Below are 12,161 nucleotides of genomic sequence, written 5' to 3'. Positions count from 1 at the left end.
TGTTTATCAAGTTCATTTATGAACCCAAACATATCTCAGACCCTTCTGTGGATGGATTGGCTCCCAACAGCTGTTTAGTGAGGTTTCACACTGGGTGCTCAGCCCACTGCAGCCTTGCAGAAGTTCCCTGTGAAGTAAACAAGCGTGTCAGTTCCAGGGTGGTGAAGCTCCTGGTGTTCACGAAGGTTTTATTTCAACAGTTAAATGTCTGGTTATATGCTGCATTAGTGTTCATGCCTATGGTCAAGTAGAAGCTGAGTTTGGAAATGCTAGTGGTGAGATTTGGACAGTAATTGGCTGGGATTGGAGATGAAGGAAAGCAAAGTGGAGACTTAACCCTGTGGCTGGCACGATCCTGACTGTGTTCTGGACTGTCTCTTGCAGAGGGAATAGAAAAAGGTTTGAGTGACAATGACCTCAGATCACTGCTGCATAGCATGGGATGGCTAAGAGCCAGCTCGAGCTCGAGTCTTTCTGTTTGATGTTTGGGGTGGTGGACTTTGACATGAGATCTTTAAACAGCCTGAAATGTTCAAACAACTCCTATGTTTTCCCCCTCCCCTCCCATTGCCCATATTCTGATGTTTATAACTTCATATATATGCATGCCTGTGCGTGCAGCCCTGACCAAGGTGTGTTCCTCTCTCCCAGGACCAGCTTCCCACCCTGAGCTCAGTGTCTGGATGCACCGTACACTATGGTTCGCATCAATGTGTTGAAAAAATTGATGTGTGTTCTTGTGGTGATACTGGTAGCACTGACAGTTTGCCTGTGGAGAGAGACGAGACGAAGCTACTATGTTCCCTTCAAAACCGAGAGCAACGGCTTGGAGGTTCACAGGACTTTGGAAAAATGGAACCCAGTTATGTCACAGGGCCTTTTCCATGAAGCCACGAGTGAACTGGGCCAGATATCAAAAAGGTGGTTTGGTGACCACAACAAAGTAAGAGGCAGCACTTCTGGAACGGCTGAAAAGTTCAAGAAGGCAGCAGACTCTCTGAAAGTATGGGATAAGGACAGTTCATCCAGAAATCTCATACCCAGGCTGCAGAAGGTCAGAAAAAACTACTTGTCCATGAACAAGTACAATGTGACTTACACTGGGAAGAGGAACACTGCTAAACTCAGCCCAGAGAAGCTGCTCTGCCAGCTACGGGACAGAGTGAATGTGACCATGATACAGGCATCAGATAATCCTTTTGATACCTCTGAATGGCAGCAATACCTACCAGGGAAAAGCCTGAATGAAACCATAGGTCTCCTTGGTTCCTGTGCTGTTGTGTCCTCAGCAGGATCTCTGAAATCATCTCATTTGGGACAAGAGATAGGTTGGTATATTTTAATTAGCTTCATTCATAACCTTCATTACAATCAAGTAACATTGTTTTATAATTTACGCTGAATAGAAGTAACCTACTGTCATGCTCTTGCCAATAAGTCTCTGGTGTAGTCACAAAGGTGTTTTAAATAGGTTCAATTACTATCCTTAAACTTCTTCTAAGGTTAGTGAACGTTACAGCAAAGGAGGAGAAATGGGAGTAATGGTCAGATACTCCCTCTTAGTGTACACACTGCACAGTGTAGGCTGCATTCTGATGCCCCAGGTCAGTGCCTATGAACTTTAAACTTTGGGCAGACTGAAACAGGCAAGGCCCAAGGGAGTGTAACAGTTGTGTTGAGCTGAGAGGACATGTTGTATGTGCAGGTCGTTCTATTCCAGCTAGTCCTTTCAATTTTCATGATCATGTTGGCATCACCAGAGGGCAGGATTAATGCTAGATACCAAGTGCTTGTTCCTTGAGAGGGTTTTGGGTTGGGTTGAGTAATGCTAATCTGCTCACTGCACAGTCAAAGGACAGAAATTTTTTCGTTCAGAGAGGTTTCATCAGGGAAGAAGTAAAAGAAAACACTCAAGTGTGTTTAACCCTAAAGGAAAAAAACCAACACTGGACAGAGCCCTGAGCAATCTGCTGTAGTTGAGCCAGCATTGAGCAGAGGGGCTGGTCACTGACCATCTTCAGAGGTCCCTTCCAGCCTGGTCTTACTGACCATATTTATCTGAGGTGAATGTATTAATTAATAAAAGCTGAAGCATTGGTCTTGTACAGTGGATTACAAAGAAGCATGTTTTGAACCTGAAGTGTTTTGTATCTTGGAAGAAAGGAGCATGTAGTGGAAACTAGCTCTCCAGCTGTCAATTCAGGATGAAATCCTTCTGTGCCTGCAGTTCCCTCAGCTTTCTTCATTAGTTGTTTTTTGAGTCTCAGTTAAAATTCACACTTTGCTGAACTGCAGTTTCACTGTGGGAGAAGTTTTAAAATTTATATGTATTATCTGTGGTAGTTGTTTGCAGAATTCAGTGTAGTTGTAAGCTGACTGCTGGATCAGATCCCTTCAGCCTGTGCTAAGCTGAAAGTAGCCTTCATCCCCTGAAATAAGTAGATAAGATAGTCCTTTAATACTTAATTTTTTAATGACTTGGGCAAAGCCTTTAGAATAGTAGTCCCCAGATGTTCATGGGAAGGTCAGGATTTTCTTCTGGTAGTTCTCAAAACTTTGCCCCCAAACTTCTGTGTGCTCCACAGGGCAGCTGGGCAGGCACTAGAATGAAGTTGAATAGTCTAAAGTCTGTTAAAATTTGATAAAAAAGGTTGTAGTGGTATTAGACAGGACAGCATTACCTTCTGGTAAAATTACAGGAAAGAGTTGGTGTAATTGTTTCTGCCTCTTACAAGTGTTAGAAGCCAGGTAGGTCAAGACTTGGGAAGCCAGTTCTGAGTTGTTCTTTGAGTACCTGTTCTGGCTTATCTAGGTCTCTTGAAGTTCAGTAGCTAAAGTTTTCCACAGAAGTGACCTTCTGTTGAACATTGTCCTCTGACACAGCTGGGTTGTGTCCCAGGGCATCTCTGTTAGACTCCAGTATACTGATGAAACTGCTGCTGCTCTGTAAGGAGACCCTCTCAAGAGCTGTGGATGGTGTTTATGGCATGTTGTGATGCCATCCATAAAAGCACTGGATTTGGGATTGGAGCAGCCATGAAGTGCAATGGGCTGTGTTCTGGCCACAGCCCAGTGGAGAGGATGTCAGACATGAAAAGCCATTTCATTGTTCCTACAGCCAGTCTCTGAGCCTATCCCAAAACTGAAGCACCAGTTTGTTCCAGATCACAAGGGATGGATGCTGGAAAGGTCACAGTGTAATGTGCCTGAGGCAAACGCCGTTAACCCCAGTGGGTCTCCCTGGCTTGCATTCCTTACACCTGAGTCACAGATTTTAACCTTTCTGCGCAAACAATCATCTCTGCTAGGGATTCTGCAGAGTTACAGGCACTTGCAGCCTTGAGCTGGGCATGGTGAACATCCAAGGATTCAGGAGTATTCAGTGAATTTATGTACGTTTTTTCTCCAGTTTTGAACTGATGCATTTCCATGTAGGAAAAGCTGTGGTTTTGTTGGAGGAAAGTGCCAAAAAGGTACATCTGACAGGCTTAAAATGAAGCATTTGTGTAAATGAGCACAATGGATTGCTGAATTATTATTCCTTAAATGGTCAGGAAATACTTGTTCTGGGTAATCATGTGAAGATATAAAATGTGCAATTAGTCAATGTGAGGGAGGCTGGCAGAGCAGAATGAGGGGAGAAAGCTTATACATAAGCAACTCTTCTCTTACTGGGCTCCTGGCATTATTGTAGGTTATGAAATACCAGTGAAAAATCTGGTGTGGGAAATACCAACTGCAGCCCAGCCACCTGGAGACAGTGCATTAGAGAGCCAGCTGCTGTGCCTGCACAGTCATTAAACACCCTTTTACAATGCAAATTTAGGGTGTAATATTGTGAGGTGTCAGGCTGAAGTTATATGGGAAAGCTATAACCCTGTATGCCAGTGATGCAAGGTAGGACGTGGAGCTAAGGGTCTGCAGTGGTAACTACAGAGCTGCTGCTGAGTCTGGACATGTGTTTTTGGGAAATAGCACCTTTCGGGGTTAGTGTGGTGCTTTGGAAGGGCTCTAAACAAGAACCACTGGACTAGGAGAATAAAATAACTGAGAAACTAATCTTTGCTGCCAGTGATTACTGATCCTCCAACACTGCTTGTGAGAACACCCCTGTTTTCAAGAAAATTATTTGAAAAAGACCCAGTTCTGGACCAGGTGAGCCCTTCTGCCCTGGCTGGGGAATTCTGCATTCCCCACAGCCCCAGCTGCAACTGGTGTGAGTTGTGGTTGTGTGGCCTCAGCACAATGCCAGGGAAGATGGTCCAGCTCCTGCAGCTGAATGCCCCTGATCACATTGAGGGTTTCCTGTCCCAATCTAGCCAGTTGATGTGAAGAAGCCAGGCTGCCAGGGTGATAGGCACAAATGCCCTCTGTGCTGCAGCAGCAGCCGGTCTCCCTGGCATTATGGCAGCCTGGCCAGCTGTGCTGATGCAGAGGAGGGTGCTGGAGGAATGCTGTGCTATCTTAAGAGATGATGCCAGCAGAGGAAAATGCAGTGAATCCTGAGGCATGGAACAGGCTGTGCCTGTTAAATGCACAGCGGTGGTTTTATTTCAGTGACGTGGGAGGTATGCTGGTGGGCTGAAGCCAGCTTCATTTCTCAGGCTGGTCAACCTCCAAGCTGCAAGAGAGGACACTGGCTTGCCATTATTTCCTAATTCCTCAGTCTGCAGCCAGCCACACAGTAAATTAAGTGTATACTGGTCTATCTCCTGGTAAAGTGTTAAGAAGGAAGAAGAGGGAGAGAGAGAGAGATGCTGCGCTTTTCTATGCAAAACCAAGGCTAGGGCATCTCTCTAAGCCTAACAGGGGACTGTAGTTCAAAAAGTGGATTTTAAAAAGTGTATTGATAATGAAATTAGACTAACAGCTTCTTCCCTGTCTACACCACTCTCATGAGACCCCACCTGCAGTACTGTGTCTAGTTCTGGAGTCCCCAGCACAAGAAAGACATGGAGCTGTTGGAGCAAGTCCAGAGGAGGCTGTGGAGATGGCTGGAGCACCTTTGCTCTGGAGACAGGCTGGGAGAATTGGGGTTCTTCAGCCTGGAGAAGAGGAAGCTCTAGGAAGAACTTACAGGGCCTTCCAATACCTGAAGGGGCTACAGGAAAGCTGGGAAGGGGCTTTTGACAAGGGTTTGTAGTGAAAGAAAAAGAAGTAATAGATCAAAACTGGAAAAGGGAGATTTAGGTTAGACAGGAGGAAATTCTTCATTTAGGGTAGTGAGACACTGGCACAGGTTACCCAGGGAAGTTGTGGAAGCCGCATCCCTGGAAGTGTTCAAGTCAAGGTTGGATGGGGCTTTGAGCAATCTGATCTAGTGGGAGGTGTCCCTGCCCATGCAGGGAGATTGGAACTAGATGATCTTTAAGGTCTCTGCCAACCCAAACCATTCTGTCATTTCATTGAATCTGGCTTGGTAAAGCCAGGGTGGAAAGCCAGGTAAAGGTGGAAAGCCAGGGACTGGCCAGATTGTATTAGAAATGTAGGTGAGTAATGCGTTACACCTCTCTTCTGTCACTCAAAAACCAGCTGTTGGCTCATGGCTGTTCCTGCTGTTCTGCTTTCAGACAGCCACGATGCCGTCTTGCGATTCAATGGGGCTCCTGTCAAGGGGTTCGAGGAGGACGTGGGGCAAAAGACAACAATTCGCCTTGTGAACTCCCAGGTAGGTCTGATAAACATGTGCCAACCAGGCCAAGCATGGCAGAGCTATGTGCCTGCCTACGAGCTGAGTGGCAGCCTGAAATAACATCAGCTACAGGCCCCCTGGCTTCCTCTGCTCCTGGGAGGTCTTTAAAATGATGGGGAGAGCAGGGCTTTCCATCAGATTTCTCCTGTCTCTAGCAGATAGCCACAGGATGGGAACATCCTTCTTTGTAGCGAGGGACACTTGGTAGATCTGAGGTCGCTGCAGTTAAACTAGCATGTGTTAGTGAACCTGCAGTAGCCTGCTTGTGAGTTACAGCAGACATAAGGTAACTTGATTTTGGCGTGGCTGGAAGCTTCTCTGTTAGTATGGGAAGGCCACCTGCCTGCTTGCTGCTGTGCTTTGAGAACCAGGAACAGCACCACACCTCAGCTGATGCTGTTCAGCAAACTCCAGTGCACCAGAGATGAGCTGTGCCTGCCCCAGAAATGGATAAGAAGAGTGAAGGAAGTTTATTTGGCTTTTAATGAGAGAACAATACTTCTTTTCTGCCTCTGTAGACAACACATTAACCAGGGCTGTTAAATTCCTGAAGACAATTGAAAAAGGCCTTTAAAGACCTTTAAAGCCATAAGCTGCACATAGTCAGGAGAGGGCATGGACCTGAGTGGATGAGTCAGAGGGTTCAGGGCCTCATTTCAGAGTATGGCAGAAAGTACCTTTAATGCAAAGCATTGCTTGCTGAGTTAAATTTCCCCTGACTTCTTGAGAGCTCATCTAGGTATGAGGTTGTCCCTCTGCTAATTTTCTTTGGGCTTTTCAATAGGCTTTGAAGCAGACCCTCAGTGATTAGGACCATGTCTAGCAGTGCATTAATAGTATGCCATGCATTTGGGAGCAGAGAGGGACCCATGACAGAGACCATCACTGCCCTGGGTACAGCTCGGAGAGTGTTTGCACCCCATTTCCATAGAGCTGTTACCCTTTGTCTTCCTCCCACCCATTTTGGGAGGAGAAGCTTCCAAGCATAGACATGCAGAGAGAAGAGAGAATCACAGTGTGTGTGCTGTTGAGGGGAATGGAGTGAGGGGAGGTGAGGACGAGAGCCCTGGGATGAAGGCCATCTTGGGGCATAGCAGTGCTGAGCATGGTACCCTGTCACCCATGGAGGGAGAGGCTGTAGGCACCTGAAGACTGAGGGGCTGCATGGGGAGAGATGGTGAGCTTTTGTACTCCAGAACCAAAAAGGCAGTTTTCTTTCCTCACCCCAAAGCTGAGATGTATAGGGCTGGAGTTCTCTTATCTACTCCTGTTGGAGGAGTCCGTGGTTGCCACAGAGTTCCGAGGTTTGAAGTATCTCAAAGCAGCAGCAGGAGCTTTGCCGTCCTCTTCAAAGGCAAAGAGCTATCTTGTCGCCAGTTTCCCTAGTTCACTGTTTGTGTACTTTGAAGTACATTCTTGGTTCTTGTGCAAATGCTGTAGCTACCTCTGCTCTTGGGTCTCCTCTTGTTACTGTGCCCTGTTCTGCTGCCTACTGCATCTCCATGCAGAACCATAGAATTACAGAATGGTTTGGGTTGGAAGGGACTAAAGATCATCCAATTCCACCTCCCTGCATGGTCAGGGACACTTTCCATTAGGCCAGGTTGCTCAAAGCCCCATCCAACCTGACCTTAAACACTTCCAGGGATGAGGCATCCAAAAAATCCCTTGGCAACCTGTGCCAGTGGCACACCACTCTCCATTGCCTGTGTTAAACCATTGATTAGGTGTGGGACAGTCAGTCCCTTCTGAACCAATCTGCTTTTGTCAGACATAACTGGCTGCTGCCGTCCTCTTCCCTCTGCCCTATTTGAGCTCTCCATTTTCTTATCTTTCCTTTCTGTGCATATATTTATGATGTCAGATGGGTGTTATCACTTAAGAAAACTTTCTCTGGAGGATGTGCTCGTTGCCAGACTTACTGTGATACGAAGTACTTTAACCAGCAAAACCATGTATGTGGCCTGTGTGATACCAGGGTTATCTGCACAGGGAGAAGGGTGACTGTGGGATTGTACAGCTGCAATAGAGCAGTTACAACTCTTCATGTGGCTGCTCTTATTTTGAACATTCATTATAGTTCTTCTGTTCTTCATGATCAGCCTGCAGCCGTGGGTGGTGGGTTTCATCTCTCACTGTTCCATCTGAACAGAGGCACAAGCTTAGAAAATTCCAGTTACAGGGAGAGCAAAATTATTGCAGTTTTTGAGGCTAATGTTAACTCAAAATGCAGTGTTGATCTAGCTGCTAAGGAGGGCAAAAGGTGCTCTGTGTGTGAGCAGTGGAGAGTGTGTCTTGTGGAGTTTCTAAGCACAACAGCTCTAATTGTAGTCCCTGGTATCTTCAGGGATCACTGGACTGGGAGTCTGGATTTCTTCTCTTTTATTTGCAAAGTCATTTTCAATGACTTGGTGCTGTTCTAGTCACAGCATTTTCACTATAACTTTATTGTTTGCATGTTTGCCTGGTTGCATTTTGTTTTTCAGCTGTGTGCAGGCATCAGATGCTGTCTGAAAGAGCTGTAATTTGGTCTTGTTCTGGGTTTGGCTTTTCTTACATTGTAAGTCGTTGCTGATAACAGGGGTGGGATTGTGGTTTGGCTGCACTTATTTTGGCTCTTACTATTGATCAGTCCTCAGTCTCTTCTCAAAATTAAGGAAATGGGATCTCCTGAACTTAATCTCTCAGAACTAGGCTGTATGGAGTGGTGTCCCCTTGGCATGTGTGGCCAGTGGCCCTAACTTAGTTAATAGCTATTTGAAGATACAAGCACATACCTGGGGTGGATGGTTTTAGCAGTAGAGTGGAGTCTCTTGTACATCTGTGTGCATAAGGAAAGATTAATAGATTGATACTGGCAGACGGGGGAGAAATTTGGGATCCTCAGCTTTGGGGGTAGGCTTGTGTAGGTCCCTAACCTTGGTAGCTGTTCTAGTTAGAGCAATTTGTTACCATTGCCATGCTTGTTTTCTTAGACCTTCATTGGTTCATCTGTGCTGCTTCCTTTAGTGGAAGCATGGATGTGCCCTGGGAAGGCAGTCAGGTCTTGCCAAGACAAGGGCTGGAGTGTGTGTGGGGTCAGTGCCAGGGTCATTCCATAGGACACGACTCCTTTGTGCAGGGCTGACCGAGGAGGAGAGTACCTCATTCTTCCCAGCCTTTGTTTACAGTTCTCCTTAGCTGGCTTCCCGCTGTCTTGGAGAGCACTCTCTGCTGTGGCTGTGTTTGCTGTTACTGGCACTAATGAGTCTGCAGGGAGGAAGGGAAAGGAGACAGCACATCAGTGGAGTGGAGTGAGATCGTGATGGGAAAGTGGAGCTTGTTTAGGTTACAGGGCATTGACTGCGGAGGCTGGAGAGAAGGAAGTAATTTTGATATGGTCAATAAATGTACCAGGAGGGCAGGGGCTCTGTAACTAGATCCTTGTTAAACAGTGAATTGGCTAAAGAACAAATTAACTAGGAAATCAATAGATCAGTTAACTAATTAGGATCAAAAAGTTGGGCAAGGCTAATGAGTCATCCAGGCAGTGTAAAGGAATTTAACAACTTGAAATAAATCAGTCACTATTAAATAGGCGCTAAAGGTATCTGGGGAGTTAGATTTCTCCAGCTTAAGTGGATTTCTCCACTTAAGTTAGATTTCTCCAGGTTAAGTGACCAATAGATGACTAGTGGTGCCAAGAAACAGCTCTCTGCTTTGAGGAAGGGAACAGCAAACACCTTGTAGCTGTGGAGGTGCTTCCTCCATTTCTTATCCCTCACCTTTTGTGCCTGTCACAGCTTTCTGGGCTTTGTGTGCCTCTGCCTGCTCACGTGGCTGGGCTTGGCTCACCTCTGCTTTCCTGGATGCTCCATCTCTCTCAAAGCCTCCTCACATCAGAAAAGTTCCTGAAGGATTTCTAGCCTTTAAACAGAAGCAATGAAATTAAAATAAAGCACCCATGTTCCTTCCCCTAGCCCTGTCCCACTGTGGTGCTCCAGCAAGTGAAGGTCACACGTGCAGCGTTGCACGCTCCAGCTAACAAGAGGTCTGCATGTTTTAGCTATTGTAAGGAAATGAAACCAGGCAGTACATGGGGTCAAGGCAAAGCCTAATCCTGCAGATGTGAGGGAACCCTTTTTGCTTTTAGAAGAACTTGCATTTGGGCTGCCCAGAGCGAGTGTCCTTGTGCTGTGGTTGTGAGGACAGCCAGGAAAGCAGCCTGCTGCTGGGGCAGCCAGGATACTCCAGAACAAATTGGCTAGCTCTTAATTAGATCTGTAGAGCAAATCGGGACAAATAGGAGTTGATTTTTATGGTGATGCTTTTCTTCAGCAGATGTTTACAAGCTGTGCCTGTACAGGTTATGTCTTTCAGTGAGAGGGACAGGAGATGTGTCCCTGTCTCCTTTGATGCCAACTGTTTGTGTTTTGCCACAGACCAGGGCAACTTCTCCATTTGAACCACACGCTTTTGTTCATTTGGGAAAGCCTGTGGTGGAGCAGTTTCTCTCCACTGATAATGTCCCTAGCCCATGTGCTTGGCTGTTGTGGTGCTTTACTTCTCAGTGCTGCTTTTGGGAGATTCAGTCCTCTCTTGCCTGAGTTGCACTGCCCTGCTCTGGAGAGGTGAGGTGGGCTTGGTGTGGGTCCCAGCTGGGTGCCATAGTCTCTAGTCTCCTGCACTGATGGGCTCAAAGCAAGTTGGCCTGAGCACTGGCTGTCTGAGGTTGTGCTGCTTAGGAGAAACAACACACTTGCAGGCTTTTTTGGTTCAAATGAAGGTTCTTGATAAAACTGCCACTGTCAGCGTGTTCACATTAGGCTCTTGCTGGCCTGTCCTGACAACTGGTGGCAGCAACTGATGTTCCCGTCTGCTTCTGTTAGTTGTAGAAATGTCATCCATCACACAGGTCAGGGCATTCTGAGGGTCCTGTCATTATTTTATTACTGAAAGTGGGTAGAAAAAAACTTGTAAAGCGTAATGGTTGTTTTTCTTGTGACTCCCCACAAAAACCTGAACTGCTAGATAGGACTGGAGCGGGCATTGGATGGGCATCACTGGGGGTTGTGTCCTTGTCTGCATGCAGTGGGACATGCTCAATAACTGGCACTGGGGTCGCTGTGTTCAAGTATGTTTTACTGCTTGGCTGCCTGCTAATTCTGACAGCATGTTGTATTTTATTGTGTTTGTTATTGTTATTCAAGCTTGTAACTGTTGAGGAGCAGCAGTTCCTGAGGGATGCACTATATAACACTGGAATCTTAATTGTCTGGGATCCAGCACCATATCATGCAGAAATTCATGAGGTAAGGCAGAGTTTTCTGTAAATAAAATCAGACTCATATGGTTTGAAGTGCATTTGTTAACCCACTTCCTCTTGATGTGGGCAGTCTCTCATTATAAGGCCATTCTAGTTTACCTCTTCATTATTGTGGCTATATCTCTTTGTACTTCTGGAAGTATCCCATGCATGAGTGCTGCCACAGAAACACTTGCCTGTTCCTCATCCTTGTGAAGGGTCTCAAGCCAAGCTTAACAGGTCACCAACTTTATCTGCCCGTGGGCTGATGCCACAGGGAGGTAGCTCCTGGCTGCTGCAGTCCTCACCTCATCAGCGGATGGATCTCCTCTTTCTGACATTTGCTGTAAGACTTGCTGATGGTTGATGCTTGGATGTTTCAAGCCCCAGTCAGACGTGAGGTATACTGGATGCATTACAAATGGGCTGGGAAGCCCTCTGAAGATCTTAGCAAATGTCTGCTCTCTGACAGCTAGACTTTCACTGGCGGGTGTTGCAACCATCCCTCTAGAATTCACCTTTAATTTTGAGTACAAAAGGGCATTATTTGATAAGGGATAAGCTTTAGGGGCTCAGCATGAAAGCAGGTAGTTGTGAATAGTCCATTCTTTTGTTTTAAGATCTGTCTGTAACTGACAGGTCTTTCCTCTGGACTTGTTTTCTCATTGATGTTTATTCTTGTGCCTAGTCCCACCTCTCTATGAGACAGGAGGGTGTATGTACAGTGTGTTTAAAAGTCAGTAAAACCAGGATGGGATACTTTTAGCCTAGGAAAAAAGTATCAAAATTATTTTAAGAAAACATAAACCCTTCCTAAGTGTTCTAGAATGTGAATCAGCTCAACCTGGTTTTGGAGGCTGTGCTGGGGACACTTGCTTGCAGAATAGGATGCTTTGTACTCCAGCGTGGAGAGGGGTCAGGGTCTGTAACAGTAAAGGCAGAGTTCTCAATGGCATCTGCTATTGGGGGGTTGCAGAATGAAAATATACAAGATACTGATCTCATTTATTGGTCCTTCTCTGAGACGTGGGTGGGTTTTCCCGGTTCTGTTCACTGAATCAGGTCACTGCAGTGATTCGAGGGACAGATGAGTGGTGGGGACCTTGGGGGAGTGTGTGTAGTAGGACCTTTTCCCCCTGGCAGCAGCAGGTTCACTCGTCCTCATTTTCCATTGTTTATGGGAAA

The 12,161-nt window shown here is 46.2% G+C and overlaps 1 protein-coding gene across 1 annotated transcript in view; it reads left to right on the top strand.

Annotated features, from left to right (window-relative positions):
* The first annotated feature begins 697 nt into the window (after window positions 1-697).
* ST6GAL1 (ST6 beta-galactosamide alpha-2,6-sialyltranferase 1) overlaps window positions 698-12,161 on the top strand; it is a 15,869-nt gene continuing 4,405 nt past the window's right edge. Inside the window, exons 1-3 of the mRNA XM_010005069.1 lie at window positions 698-1,328; window positions 5,571-5,668; window positions 10,882-10,983. Of these exons, the coding sequence (XP_010003371.1) occupies window positions 698-1,328; window positions 5,571-5,668; window positions 10,882-10,983 (831 nt within the window). The remainder of the gene's footprint in view (window positions 1,329-5,570; window positions 5,669-10,881; window positions 10,984-12,161) is intronic.

This window comes from Chaetura pelagica, unplaced genomic scaffold (genome assembly GCF_000747805.2).
Source record: "Chaetura pelagica isolate M959 unplaced genomic scaffold, ChaPel_1.0 scaffold219, whole genome shotgun sequence".
Taxonomy (NCBI): Eukaryota; Metazoa; Chordata; class Aves; order Apodiformes; family Apodidae; genus Chaetura; species Chaetura pelagica.
Note: the sequence above shows the minus strand (reverse complement) of the source record. Positions and strands in the feature narration are given on the sequence as shown.